General features: G+C 43.9%; 1 protein-coding gene across 1 annotated transcript in view; it reads left to right on the forward strand.

Annotated features, from left to right (window-relative positions):
• Positions 1-15,453, forward strand: part of LOC134210723 (leukocyte receptor cluster member 8 homolog) — a 126,642-nt gene that overhangs the window by 98,034 nt on the left and 13,155 nt on the right. The window contains exon 2 of the mRNA XM_062686961.1: positions 11,196-11,354. Coding sequence (XP_062542945.1) covers positions 11,196-11,354 — 159 coding nt within the window. The remainder of the gene's footprint in view (positions 1-11,195; positions 11,355-15,453) is intronic.

Below are 15,453 nucleotides of genomic sequence, written 5' to 3' on the forward strand. Positions count from 1 at the left end.
TCCAGCCTCCTTCAAGAGGCTCAAGCCTCCTTCAAGAGGCCCAGAAGCCTCCTTTCAAGAGGCCTCAAGCCTCCTTCAAGAGGCTCAGAAGCCTTCTTTCAAGAGGGTTCAAAGCCTCCTTTGAAGATGTTCGGGAGCCTCCTTTCAAGAGGCCTCAGAGCCTCCTTTCAAGAGGCTCAGCCTCCTTTCAAGAGGCTTGGAAGCCTCCTTTCAAGAGGCCAGAAGCCTCCTTTCAAGAGGCTCAGAAGCCTCCTTCAAGAGGCTCAGAAGCCTCCTTTCAAGAGGCTCAGCCTCTTCAAGAGGCCTCAGAAGCCTCCTTTCAAGAGGCCTCAGAAGCATCCTTTCAAGAGGCCTCAGCCTCCTTTCAAGAGGCTCAGGAAGCCTCCTTTCAAGAGGCTCAGAAGCCTCCTTCAAGAGGCTCAGGCCTCCTTCAAGAGGCTCAAGCCTCCTTCAAGAGGCTCAGGCCTCCTTTCAAGAGGCTTGGAAGCCTCCTTCAAGAGGCTCAGAAGCCTCCTTTCAAGAGGCCTCAGAAGCCTCCTTTCGAGAGGCTCAGAAGCCTCCTTCGAGAGGCCCAGAGCCTCCTTTCGAGAGGCCTCAGAGCCTCCTTTCAAGAGGCCTGGAAGCCTCCTTTCAAGAAGCCTCAGAAGCCTCCTTTCAAGATGCTCAGAAGCCTCCTTCAAGAGGCTCCAGGCCTCCTTTCAAGAGGCTCAGAAGCCTCCTTTCAAGAGGCTCAGGCCTCCTTTCAAGAGGCTCAGAAGCCTCCTTTCAAGAGGCTCAGAAGCCTCCTTTCAAGAGGCCTCAAGCCTCCTTTCAAGAGGCTCAGAAGCCTCCTTTCAAGAGGCCTCGGAAGCCTCCTTTCAAGAGGCTCGGAAGCCTCCTTTCAAGAGGCTCGGAAGCCTCCTTTCAAGAGGCTCGGAAGCCTCCTTTCAAGAGGCTCGGAAGCCTCCTTTCAAGAGGCTCGGAAGCCTTCTTTCAAGAGGCTTGGAAGCCTCCTTTCAAGAGGCTCGGAAGCCTCCTTTCAAGAGGCTCGGAAGCCTCCGAAATTTCCTCTTTATTGTAGGAAACTTGATGTATAAACTTAATTAGAATTGGAAAGTTTCAGGTCCGTTTTTCTTATATCTTATAAGTTAAACTTATTAAGAGGGGGTACATCAAAGAATGCAAAAGTTCGAAGGGGTACCTCTCAGAAAGAAGGTTGAGAACCGCTGGCCTAGGGGGTAAGATTGGGCCAAAAACGAAAAATGTTTCAACTTCTAATATCTCCGAAACTGTTACGAATTTTGATGAAAACTTCAAACGGTTCGAAATTATATTAAAATTCACGTCTAGGAAATCACAAAACAAATTCCAAGGATTAATTGTGCTCGTACCATAATGCTTGGAATTTGAATGTAAAACTATTGATCGAATGAACCCGTATTAAAATAGTGTCAGTAATGCTCCACAAATCTATTACATAACTAAATTTTAGATCGATGGATACCTGGTGATCATGTTACGATAATCTGTTTGTTGTTTTATCGAATTTTATGAATATTTATTTAGCGGTCTTGTTTTTTCGTAGCAACGAGCAATGCATGCTAAAAAGGGGTGAGATTGGGCCAAGCCTTTGGTTGATTTGCCATACATAGTTGGTAAAAGCCGTAATGTAGGCAATTATTTTTAACGAACGATTGAATCGTTGGATCGTCACCGCTAAACTTTATTGTATGTGGCCCAATGTCACCCCCTGTGAGGGGTGAGAATGGGACAATTTTAAACAACATATAACTTTGAAGAATTTCTCTCATTTATTATTTTTTCCCCACACAGTGGTAAATTTATTGTTCAAGCTTGTACCTAACTAATTACAACTTGATTCCAATATTAACTTCTAGAGCTTTGTAACATTTACTTGAAGCATACCACATTTTGGCCCAATGACACCCCCGTAGACGGTACCTAACAAATAAAGAAAGGAATAAAAAAAGAATTTGTGTAGGGGAACTGGGGGTAGGACGCCCACGTTAAGGAAAATGCCATTTTTATCAATGAAAACCACCATTTCAGCCAGTTTTCATCAGCGCATACTGAAGAACAGCATATCTGCGACTGACTACCGATAACAGATATCTAATTGTCCATTTTATTGCACAGAAATTTGATTTTTAAAAAGCACCCGAAAAAAAATGATTTTGAAACCATGCGGGGTGAGATGCGCCAGTGGATGGGTTAAAACGCGCATGTGCTTATCGTACTGATTTTCATTTTAATTGCCTACATTAAGGCAATTAACCGAATGTTTCAAACCGTCTAAGACGAATTAAGTACTGTCCATTTAATTCCACCAGTTAATTTTCGTTATCTTTGCAGATACGTATTTCGACCACAACTGTGTGGTCGTCTTCAATGTCTTGTACTTGACTCGAATGTTTCAGCTGTTTCGGTCATACGAAATGAGCATGGGCGTAATGCCCCACACCGACCTCAGAAGTTTGAAGGCCCATAAAATCGTTTTAAAACCATTTTTGACGACGATTTCGTGTGGAACATAAAGAACACGAGTAAGCAGCATGGCTCATGGCTCAATTATTAATTTATCAATGTATAACAGCGACAGAAAGACTAAATTCCACCGAGCTAGAATTGCATCAAAACACGCAAAAATCGTTTTTTCGAGTTTTTCATGTATAACTAGAGAAAAATCATGAAATATATGTATCCAATGGCAATATTTTTCATTGCTTTATCGTATAGACTATTGAAAATAATCAAAATGGGGATATTTAACCTTATTCAGGGGTGGCGCGTTTTAACCCCTATGGGCGTGCTACCCCCACTTCCCCTACTTAGGCTCACTGGTGACTGCCGAAAATGATACCAGCAGAGAAATTCGAAGACGCATAGTGGATGGAAATCGTACTTACTTTGCACTCCGCAAGACGCTCCGATCGAATAGAGTTCGCCACCGTACCAAACTAACTATCTACAAAACGCTCATTAGACCGGTAGTTCTCTACGGACACGAAACCTGAACGATGCTCGTGGAGGACCAACGCGCACTTGGAGTTTTCGAAAGGAAAGTGCTGCATACCATCTATGGTGGGGTGCAGATGGCGGATGGTACGTGGATGAGGCGAATGAACCACGAGTTGCATGAGCTGCAGGGAGAACCATCCATCGTTCACACCGCGAAAATCGGACGACTGCGGTGGGTCGGGCACGTAGCCAGAATGTCGGACAATAACCCGGTGAAAATGGTTCTTGACAACGATCCGACGGGCACAAGAAGGCGAGGTGCGCCGCAGGCAAGGTGGACCGATCAGGTGGAAGATAACTTACGGACCCTTCATAGACTGCGTGGTTGGCGACGTGTAGCCATGGACCGAGCCGAATGGAGAAGACTCTTATATACCGCACTCTTCGACCTTAGTCTGAATAAATAATAATAATCATTTAGAGAATCAAACTTAAAAGGGACAGTCCGAAAATTAAAAAATAACCCGGCTGGTGCTACCCAGCAATTCCAATAGGACATCGTTGAAAATTGATTTGATATCTGTATAAAGTAATCTGTCACTATTAAGTTTAATTTCAGTTTAATTCTCCAAATGAGACAGACCCTAAAATTAAGAATAACGCACAGCAGTGTTGCGCGCTGCGAATAGAGGTAATAAACTATAGAGGACGATTGTCGCTGCGATTCCCTTTGTTATCGTCCCCAAACATGTTGGGTACCTATCTGTCAAAACGTACCTACTGATTTTTCCTTCGTCGACATTTAGTGCCCTATCCTCGTCAGCAAAAGATGTTTCGCCTGTGACGACAGCGACAATCTTCCTCTATAGTTTATTACCTCTATAGGGCATTGCACGGATTTTATCTATCTCCTTCTCACCTGAAGAAAATTAGAAAACAACAGGACCACTACCTGTCAAATTTGACAGGAGCTGGTCCTGTTGTTTCCTAATTTCCTTCTGGTGGGAAGGAGATAGGAAAGGTGATGACGTCACAGTGCAATGATTGCACTGCGCCTGCTGATCATTCTGTAGGTTACACGGAAAGACAATATTGTGATGTTATATACATCAATGTGTTTTCAACCACATGCCCAGTTTCATTGTAATTGGTGTAATGGCACTGCTCTCTCCACCCCTGACCCCTGGTAAGAATTTCAATTTTTTCTCTCCCCACCTCTCCATTGAAATTGAAATTTTAAAACCTCTTTATTTGTAAAGTTTGTTCAGCCGGATGCATATTTCATTGTAATTGATTTTGTAGCCCATACCACAGCATTGTAACCATTCTGAATCCAGTCAATCAAAAAGTTTCAAATAGTGAAAAATTATCGGCGTGTAATCTTTACAAATATATTTTTGACATGGTTTGATGTTTGATTTGATAAATTTCGGGCGTGAACACGTTCAGAACATTGTTGATGTTGATTTTCCAATTACAGGAAAATCGACCCCCGCGCATACTTATTTTTTGCGATAACTCGGATCGGAACAGTAATTTCGGTCTAAATATGTATCAAGCAAAAATATAGCTATTCCCATTGAGCTCAAACGAAACCGCGAGGAATTCCGACGATCAGGTGCTGAATGTGAGCCATTTGAAAAAAGATCCATTCGTCCAAGGTCTTTGAGAGTTAACTAACCTTGAGGGTGTGTTTTTTTTTCTTCCTAAACAATGGAGGGGGAATTTGCTCAACAGACATCCTGGGTTGACGAGGAAGTGCGGGGTTAGGGATCACCGAAGGAGGCAGGACTACATTCCCGACCCGCTAAGCCGTTTTCATTGCCGCCAAGCCCATAGTCCCTTCGGTACAACCAGAAAGTAGTGCTTCAAAGGGGGGCCAGTGCACAACGCACCCTCGAGGTTAGCTGCGTGTCCTTGCAGCACCGAACATCGTAACTCGCTTTTTTAGAAGAACACCATGGTATCGTGCCAGCGCGTTGCCGGCTTTCCAGGTGGCCTTACCACGCCCTATGTCCTCGGAAGGTGGGTCGACTTCGCGCCTGCTTCCCTCTGCACGACTAGTATCAAGAATGATGATGCCGCGTGCACCCCAAATTGACCTTTCTGCGATAGGGCCTATTCGCCAGCACACAGAGGGACTTGCCGACGCGGTGCCTACGCCTGCCCCAGCCTTGACGAGGACCCCTTTCCGTCCTCGGGCTCGGAACCCGCCCGGTTGACCGACGCCGCGAAAGCGACGATACCATGTTGTTCTTCGCGCGGCCACTTGTTCGGAGCATAGAGCATGACCACCGGTATGACCCATGAAGCCGACTCCGATCCCTTGGACCACCTCTTATTTGCGCCTGAACTAGCCATCCTTAAGTCCACGCGCCACCTTCTATGTAGCTCCGAGACGATTTGGGCGATAGCCGATAAAACGGCGTTACAGCCAACTTCATCTTTACACATCCTCCGAACTAGGTTGTCCGGGGTAGTGTCCAGACCACATGTGACAAGCATGTGGTCACGCATTGCGCGAAAACGTGAGCACACGAACAACACGTGTTCCGCCGTTTCCTCTAAACCTGCGCACACCAAACACTCGGGCGAGGCCGAGCAAGCCAGCTGCGTTACCTGCATTTTGATTTTGCAGCACGCTTAAACGCCGGGCACATCGAACCCCCCATGGGGTGCTTGCTGTTCACAGCTTTGCTGGAACAAATCAAACAATTGGGAGGGTTCGTGCAGCATTGTGCCTTATGTCCCTCTAATCCGCAGCGTCGGCAGAGATTGCTTCTGTCAGTTGCAGTCCCATTGCTTGTGCCACGGTTCCAGGCACTTGAAGCAAACTTCGGGTTGCTCGTATATGCGCACAGGGCATACCGACCATCCCACTTTGACGCTCCCTAACTTGACTACCTTGGAGGCGTCCGCTGCAGATAGCCGAACCAATGCTACCTGCGTCCCTGCCGGACCTTTCCGTAGCCGAACGGCTGCGATGGGCGTCTCCACTTCACACTGTCGCCGCAGAGCCGTGACGAGCTCTTCGACTTCGGTGATCTCGTCCAGGTCTTTAACCCTTAGATCCACCTCCGTCGTGAGTGCCCTCACCTTGACCGTCTCGCCTAGGACTTCCTCCGCCAACTTCTTGTAGGTGGCGCTCTTTTGCGAGACGCCCCGCTTCAGCTCGAGGATCATCTCGCCCATCCGGGTACGTCTTATTCGACGTACGTCGGCGCCGAGTTCACCGAGCTTGACGTCACTCCTCATCGCCTTCAAGACGTCCGAGTACTTAGCCTCGTCCGCCGTGATGACTAGGGCATCGCCCCTGGAGTGATTGGCGCCTACCCTACCCTACGTCTTCGGTTTCCTCTTGTTCTTGACCAGGGTCCAGGAGGCGTCATCCCCCTCTATTTCCCTGGTCTGGTGCGGCTGAGAACTTTCAGCCTGCCGTAACCCCTTGCCACCGTCTTTCCTGGGTGGACGGACCTTTCCAGGTCCTTCCTCCCCCGGTTTTGGAGGTACCTGGCCGGGGTTCAGCTTCCCAGCCCCACTACCCTTGTTCGGGGTAGTAACCTTCCGCAGCTTGGAGCAACCCCAAGGGAGCTCATCCCCTGGAGACTGTCTCCCCCGTTTTTGTGTCTGCTCCGTTGGAACAGTCACCCCCGACGTACCCGCAAATACTTGAGCCTCAGTCTGGGTAGACTTTGGCACTACCGTCTTCGCTGGCACGCCTTCGGTCGATTCGACCTTGCCCGAGTCCGCGAATCCTTGGGCCTCAGTCTGGGTAGACCTCGACTCCACCGATTTCACGGGTTTACACTTGGCCGTCCCGACCGCCCTCTCCAGCTCGGCGTCCAGCATCGACTTTCGAAGTTTCTGCAAGCTCCTCTTGAGGTCCTTGCTGATATTATGCTTCGATGACGCAAAGTCGATGATGGCGTCCAGCTGTTCCGTCGCCACCTCGAAGGCCGAAAGCCCATCGCGTTTGCGGTTCATCGCCTCCACAAGCCATGGGCTGTTAATAACCCCTACCGGCGTTTTTCTAGCCGAGAGGAAGGTTGAGTGACCCACGCTGGCGCTGCGCACTAAGCTGCCGACTATTGCCTCTGGCCTCCTAGGCGGAAACCTGAACAACCCACCTCTTGCGAAGGGGTTGTCGCCTACACTACTACCACTAATTGAAGAATTGACTTGGTTTTCCATTTTGGTCCCACGAGTTGCTCGGGAAAAGAGGTCCACCACGCCAGAGCCCAGCATGACGCGGTAAGGGACAATTACTGTGGAGGGTGCCCAGGTACCCCACAGGCTCCGTTAAAGCCCTAGCTTATTATTTCACCCCCCTGGCCATGCATCCCCTCGGCACGGGTCGCTTGACGCCTTGGGATTAGGGGTTAGGGACGATGGTCCCGGTCTAACTCGCAGTGGCTATGGGGAGGGGTCGTCAAGCCCTTGGACAAAGTCCCTGCTGCCCCCTTGAGGGTGTGTTCAAAAGCCCATAAACACTATTATATGCGAAACGTGTTGCAACTGCTGTCATTGTTACCTAAAATCATCCCTGCAATTATTGGTACAATGTTCCGATACCTGGGACATCGAAATCCGTACACTTAAGCACCTAGGTATATGAAAAAGTCTCTAGTAAAAAGGAATCACATGCAAACGAAACGTTTGCCGTTGATACAAAAGCACGAAATCCTCTACTTTTGAAGTGTTCTGCATTAACACATTAAAAACTACAAAAAACATGATAAAATAAGCAATTAAATCAATACCTCCTGAATCGAAACCCGTTCACCGTTCGAATGAAAATCCGTACATGTATTTTTTTAACTAAATATTTAAATTGAAGCAGACTGATAGACTAAACTAGCACTGTAAATAGTTCAATGCGCACCTTGAGAAGCGATCCCATCTTATTTTAATAATCGCAATTAAAACACAGTTACTTTTGGTGCAATTATGCTCTACACGCGCTAGAAACTCCACGTTTGGTGAGTGGCGATTTGTTTTTGATTTGTGTTGTTTTAAGGACAATCCTCACGGAATCCAAATTTGAAAGTACTAGCTTTTTCAAGGGCACCCCACTCAATACGGAAGTAACGCACATCTGTCTTTTTTTAATATTTCAGCTTTGCTGCGTCGCAGCAATAAAAAATTAAAATTGTGCGTTGCTGTACCCTTGTACCCTTCAGAACACGAGTACTTTAAAATTTGGATTCCGTGAGGATTGTCCTTATTTTCAAAGCCTACTTTTCTTCTCTAGGGCCTAAAAGTCTTCTCTCAAGTATATGGATTCCATCAGCAAAATTATTAATAAATTGATAACCTTAAATCTCCTTTAATTTATTGATATATAATTAAGTGGATGAATTTCGGTGCTGTACGGATTTCGGTTCTTGCGGAATAGCAGTAGGTTCTTGCGGTAGTTGCGGAATTTTTTAATTCGTTTTCCTATAGTTGCGAATCTTTTTATTTTCTCTCGTGACTCACAACTATTGGTGCAAAGGCCAAAAACAAACAAGCTATTTGAGGATAATTTACGTTTTCAACGATATTCCCAAGCTGTCTTCGCTTGCTCTAAAAACTACACTACCGTAAATATAACAACACAAAAGGTGCTTTTACCCTAGTGACGATACTACAACCCGTCACTAGTGTGGTATTTCGGGCTGCGACGATGACTTTTGACAGCACTGGTCTGTGGTTTCTATTTCGGCTGTTGTCGGGCTTAACGATGTTCTTGATCTTCTGGACTTGCTGTCGTTGCTCCATCGATAGATAAAGGCGCTATCAACGTTCAAAATCTAAAATAATTTCGTGATGGTCCCCAATTTTAGATTCTGATTTGTACCTTCGGGTAAGACGTTGTTCAACGTCAAAACGTCAAAAAATGTGAAAATCTTTCCTGACTTTCCGCGGCAAAATCGTCATAAAGTTCACGAGTAATTGTAGAGTTGATATAAAATTCTCAGGAAAATTCAGGATAACTTTCCCAAATCAGAAGATATTTTTGTGAAGTCAATATAAAAATATTACGTGGAAATACAGTAGAATCATAAGATGTTGGGTCAAATATTTATGAAATTACGTCGATACATCTAAAGCCCGCAGTCCACTGTTTGTTATATTGACAAATATTTGTCAAGTTTTTCCGGACATCTATCAGACTGATTAGAAATCGACATGGATTTCAGGCTGACTTGACAAATATTTGTCATTATGACAAACAGTGTACTGAGGGCTTAACACAATTTGGCAAAAACTATTAAAACAACGATATTTTAAAACATTTTCAAGTGGTTTATTAGCAAAGCAAAATCAGTCTACTTCAGATCCCTTTGAGATACGCAGACATCTACTACAGAATTCAATCAATCGACTTGTTCGCAAGGATTGAGAAACACTACCCAAAAATTCCATAAATTTGTGGTACGAGACGAGTCGAACCAAACAATCAGCCCAATACATCTCCGCGTCAGCCCTCCTGACAACCCGTTCGCTGGATTCCGCTTCCGATCGAATTTTATCGGGAGCACTGTGTTTGATGATTAGTTACTCGAAACACGTACCGATGATCATTTGAATTCAAACAGAAAGCATTCCGTGCATAGCGCAGAGTTTATAAGCACCATAAAAAGCAGGAATCTGCAAAATTGTATGCTTTATGTAGGAAAGAAAGGATTTGTGATTGGTGCGCTGCCGGTTCCTGGCCTGCCTGGCTGCTCGGGCCTGGTGCACAACAAAACCAGCATACACTGTGTTCCTTATGTTGCTTTTTACGTCGACGAACTGCTAGTGCTGCCACAATTGTGGACTGGCCTGATCCAAGAACAAAGAACCGACAATGAACGATACGTTGTTGTTGGTCCTGGTCCCCGGTCGAACACGGAACGGTCGTGGTGGTACATACAAAGGCAATTCGGCTGCCTGCGCCTACAGAACGGAATAACTCTCCGCCGGACGTGCCTGGGTTCTGCTCCGGGAGGGTTTTTAGGGGATCTGTGGGAAGGACACCATCAGATTGCGGCAGGGGTAGTGCAGCAAAAGTACGTGAAAAAGTGATTCAACCAACAGAACGGCTGCGGCCCTAACACAGAACATCGTTCATTTATGTAATCCTGAGATAAGGATTCCCACGTAGCACGGCCAAGCAGAAAATTGAACAGGACACAGAAAAAAAATGTTAAAGTTGTTAATTTTTGCGGTCACCAAGGCAAACAAAGGCAAGAGGCCTACCCGTTCAGTCGGTGGACTATTTATGCGGTGCAATGTTGTAAAGCAGCAGACCCAGCACTGAGGCTACGGCATGTGACGAAGGACAATGGGTGCCTATATTTGCATTTTACAGGTTAGGGGGTTTCGTTTGGGCCACGTGCATGCATACGTGTGGCGCTCAGTGGGTTAAACCGATCCATAGCACTACTGACCGAGATAAGACCGGACAATGTTTCCGTAAGTCTTGTGCCAAAACGACCGTAGTGCGACGAGTGACGACGACGTTGAAAAATTCGAGGAACACTGCTTTTCGGAACGGGATAAGTAATGATGGACGTGTGATAATCGGGTCATGTTCATCAGGCGTGTGACGACGAATAATGCATGAGAGTGTAGTGGCTGACAGCTCTGTCCTTCTCTGCACAAACTGGATGCATTTTGTATTCATTTGACCTTAGCACAATTGATGCCACATTAAACTATATTTAGTACCGGATGTGATTTACTGTTGAATGGTGATGAAAACCTATAGATATAGCGAGCTCATATTGATAACATTCACATTAAAACAAAGCCGTATAATCATGAAGGCAAAACACTTTTCATCTGCAATTTTTTAGCAGTACCGCTCCTTACGTTCAATTAGTGTTGCAGATGCATTTTGCCTCAATAATCCGTTAAAAATTGTATCCAAATGCTAAAAATCACAGATTTGCTTGACTGTTTTTTTTAACTTAATTTCGCCCGTTAATTTAGGTATTGTTACATTTACGGGAAGTACGACGAATAAAGAGAATACCAAAAAGGCATTTCTCCCTGCTGATGACCGTTGAAGAGCCAGATTTTAGTCACTTATTTCGTCGAATTACCATCCATCTACTAGACATGCAATTGTTCATGTCATTATTACTACTTGAACTTTGGATAATGATATACATTATTAGCCTCGTTACAACCATATTTAATCTCCATTAGCATATGCAGCCCGGTCGTTGAGTTCACTAACCTCATATTTTCCCATATTTTCTTCCCAGAGTATGGCCGCCAGTGCAGTGACATCGGGTGCCTCTCAAGCCAGGTGTGCGTAATGTCGTACGACTCCTGTTCCCTGGGCCAACGTGAAGGAAACGAATGTGGACGCTATCCCACCTGCAAGAAGAAGACCGACGCCGGACTAGCCGCAGGTCCTAGTGGTAATTATTGTAGCGTAGCACCACAACATATTACACGCGTCCCTACCTATTATGGTCAACGTACATACATCAGACAGACCAGACACGGCAGGAAAATACACCCAACTATGACTGGTACAGAAATTTCCCCAATAGTGCGGTTATCTTGAATAGATGTTCCACAAAATAACATAGAGATCACGACAAAATTTAATCCTAAAGGATTTCCACCAAATAGTTCCGGATTGGAAAATAGAAACGAATTTCTTCATCATACGAATAAATTTAATGTACCCAGAGACGTTGTACATACAGAAACATGCGGAGAGAATAAAAACGGCCAACAAACAAAAAATCCTGTTAGATTAGCAACATACAAATTTGTGTCAACTTAAATAACTCTAAGTGAAAACTGTTATTTATCCAATCAAACCCAAAACCAATTCCTATCCAATCAAAATCCAATCCAAATCTAATCCAAACTTATCCAAATTTAATCCACATCCAATTCAAATATTCCAAATCTAATTCAAAATCAATCCAGATGCTATCAAAATCCAATCCGAATTTAATCTTAATCCAATACAAATCTTATAAAAATCAATTCCAATCCAAATTTAATCCAAATCTAATTCAAATCCATCCAATTTAAATTCAATCTCATTTCAAACTTTTGCAATCTAAATCAATTTCAATCCAAATCTTATGCAATTAAATCCACACCCTTTCTCAATCCAATGCAAATCTATTCCAAATTAAATCTAAATCCAATGCAAATTTATTCCAAATTAAATCTAAATCCAATTCATATCCAATCCAAATCCAATCCAAATCCAATCCACATCCAATCCAAAACCAATCCAAATCCAATCCAAATCCAATCCAAATCCAATCCAAATCCAATCCAAATCCAATCCAAATCCAATCCAAATCCAATCCAAATCCAATCCAAACCAACCAAACCAATCCAAACCAATCCAAACCAATCCAAACCAATCCAAATCCAACCAACCCAATCCAAATCCAACCAAATCCAACAATCCAAACCAATCCAAACCAATCCAAATCCAATCCAAACCAATCCAAACCAATCCAAACCAATCCAAACCAATCCAATCCAATCCAAACCAATCCAAACCAATCCAAACCAATCCACATCCAATCCAAACCAATCCAAACACAATCCACGTTCAATCCACGTTCAATCCAAACCAACCAAACACAACCAAACCAATCCAAACCAATCCACATCCAATCCAAATCCAATCCAAACCAACCAAATCCAACCAACCCAATCCAAACCAATCAAACCAATCCAAACCAATCCAAACCAACCAAACCAATCCAAACCAATCCAAACCAATCCAAACCAATCCAAACCAATCCAAACCAATCCAAATCCAATCCAAACCAATCCAAACCAATCCAAATCCAATCCAAACCAATCCAATCCCATCCAAACCAATCCAATCCAATCCACATCCAATCCAAACCAATCCACATCCAATCCAAACCAATCCAAACCAATCCAATCCCATCCAAACCAATCCAATCCAATCCAAACCAATCCACATCCAATCCACATCCAATCCAAACCAATCCAAACCAATCCAAACCAATCCAAACCAATCCAAACCAATCCAAACCAATCCAAACCAATCCAATCCAAATCCAATCCAAACCAATCCAAACCAATCCAAACCAATCCAAACCAATCCAAACCAATCCAAACCAATCCAAACCAATCCAATCCCAATCCAATCCAAACCAATCCAAACCAATCCAAACCAATCCAAACCAACCAAACCAATCCAAACCAATCCAAACCAATCCAAACCAATCCAAACCAACCAAACCAATCCAAACCAATCCAAACCAATCCAAACCAATCCAAACCAACCAAACCAATCCAAACCAATCCAAACCAATCCAAACCAATCCAAACCAACCAAACCAATCCAAACCAATCCAAACCAATCCAAACCAATCCAAACCAATCCAAACCAATCCAAACCAATCCAAACCAATCCAAACCAATCCAAACCAATCCAAACCAACCAAATCCAATCCAAACCAATCCAAACCAATCCAAACCAACCAAACCAATCCAAACCAATCCAAACCAATCCAAACCAATCCAATCCAAACCAACCAAACCAATCCAAACCAATCCAAACCAATCCAAACCAATCCAAATCCAATCCAAACCAACCAAACCAATCCAAACCAATCCAAATCCAATCCAAACCAATCCAAATCCAATCCAAACCAATCCAAACCAATCCAAACCAATCCAAACCAATCCAAACCAATCCAAATCCAATCCAACCAACCAAACCAATCCAAACCAATCCAAACCAATCCAAACCAACCAAATCCAACCAAACCAACCAATCCAAACCAATCCAAACCAATCCAAACCAATCCAACCAAACCAATCCAATCCAAACCAAATCCACCAACCAATCCAACCAATCAACCAATCCAAACCAATCCAAACCAACCAAATCCAACCAAACCAAACCAATCCAAACCAATCCAAATCCAATCCAAACCAATCCAAATCCAATCCAAATCCAACCAAACCAATCCAAACCAAACCAAATCCAAACCAATCCAAACCAATCCAAATCCAATCAATCCAACCAATCCACATCCAATCCAACCAATCCAAACCAATCCAAACCAATCCAAACCAATCCAACCAACCAAACCAATCCAAACCAATCCAAACCAATCAAATCCAAATCCAAACCAATCAAACCAATCCAAACCAATCCAAACCAACCAAACCAATCCAAATCCAATCCAAACCAATCCAAACCAATCCAAAATCAAACCAATCAAATCCCATCCAAACCAATCCAAATCCAAACCAATCCAAACCACCCAAATCCAAACCAAACCAATCCAAACCAATCCAAATCAAATCCAATCAAACCAATCCAATCCAACCAAACCAATCCAAACCAATCCAAATCCAACCAAATCCAATCCAAACCAATCCAAATCCAAATCCAATCCAAACCAATCCAAACCAATCAAACCAATCCAAATCCAATCCAAACCAAACCAAACCAAACCAAACCAAACCAATCCAAACCAAATCCAATCCAAATCCAACCAACCAAACCCAATCCAATCCAAACCAATCAAACCAACCAAACCAACCAAACCAAACCAACCAAACCAACCCAAACCAATCCAACCAATCCAAACCAATCCAAAACCAATCCAAATCCAATCCAAATACAACACCAATCCAGTCCATATCCAATCCTAAACCAATCCACATTTAATCCAAACCAATCCAAACCAATCCACATCCAACCAAACCAATCCAAATCCAACCAATCCAATCCAACCAAACCAATCAAAACCAATCCAAACCAATCCAAACCAACCAATCCAATCCAAACCAATCCAATCAAACCAAACCAACCAAACCAATCCAAATCCAATCCAAACCAATCCAAACCAACCAATCCAAACCAATCCAAACCAATCCAAACCCAATCCAAACCAATCCAAACCAATCAAATCCAATCCAAACCAACCAAATCCAACCAATCCAAACCAATCCAAACCAATCAAACCAATCCAAACCAACCAAACCAATCCAAACCAATCCAAACCAATCCAATCCAATCCAAACCAATCCAACCAATCCAAACCAATCCAAACCAATCCACATCCAATCCAAACCAATCCAAACCAATCCAATCCAATCCAAACCAAACCAATCCAATCCAAACCAACCAATCCAAACCACATCCAATCCAAACCAATCCAAACCAATCCAAACCAATCCAAACCAACCAATCCAATCCAAACCAATCCAACCAATCCAAACCAACCAAACCAACCAAACCAATCCAAACCAATCCAAACCAATCCAAACCAATCCAAACCAATCCAAACCAATCCAAACCAATCCAAACCAATCCAAACCAATCCAAACCAATCCAAACCAATCCAAACCAATCCAAACCAATCCAACCAAACCAACCAAACCAACCAAACCAATCCAAACCAATCCAAATCCAAACCAATCAAACCAATCCAAATCCAATCCAAACCAACCAAACCAATCCAAACCAATCCAAACCAATCCAAACCA

The sequence above is a fragment of the Armigeres subalbatus genome, chromosome 2 (assembly GCF_024139115.2).
Source record: "Armigeres subalbatus isolate Guangzhou_Male chromosome 2, GZ_Asu_2, whole genome shotgun sequence".
In the NCBI taxonomy this organism is placed as follows: Eukaryota; Metazoa; Arthropoda; class Insecta; order Diptera; family Culicidae; genus Armigeres; species Armigeres subalbatus.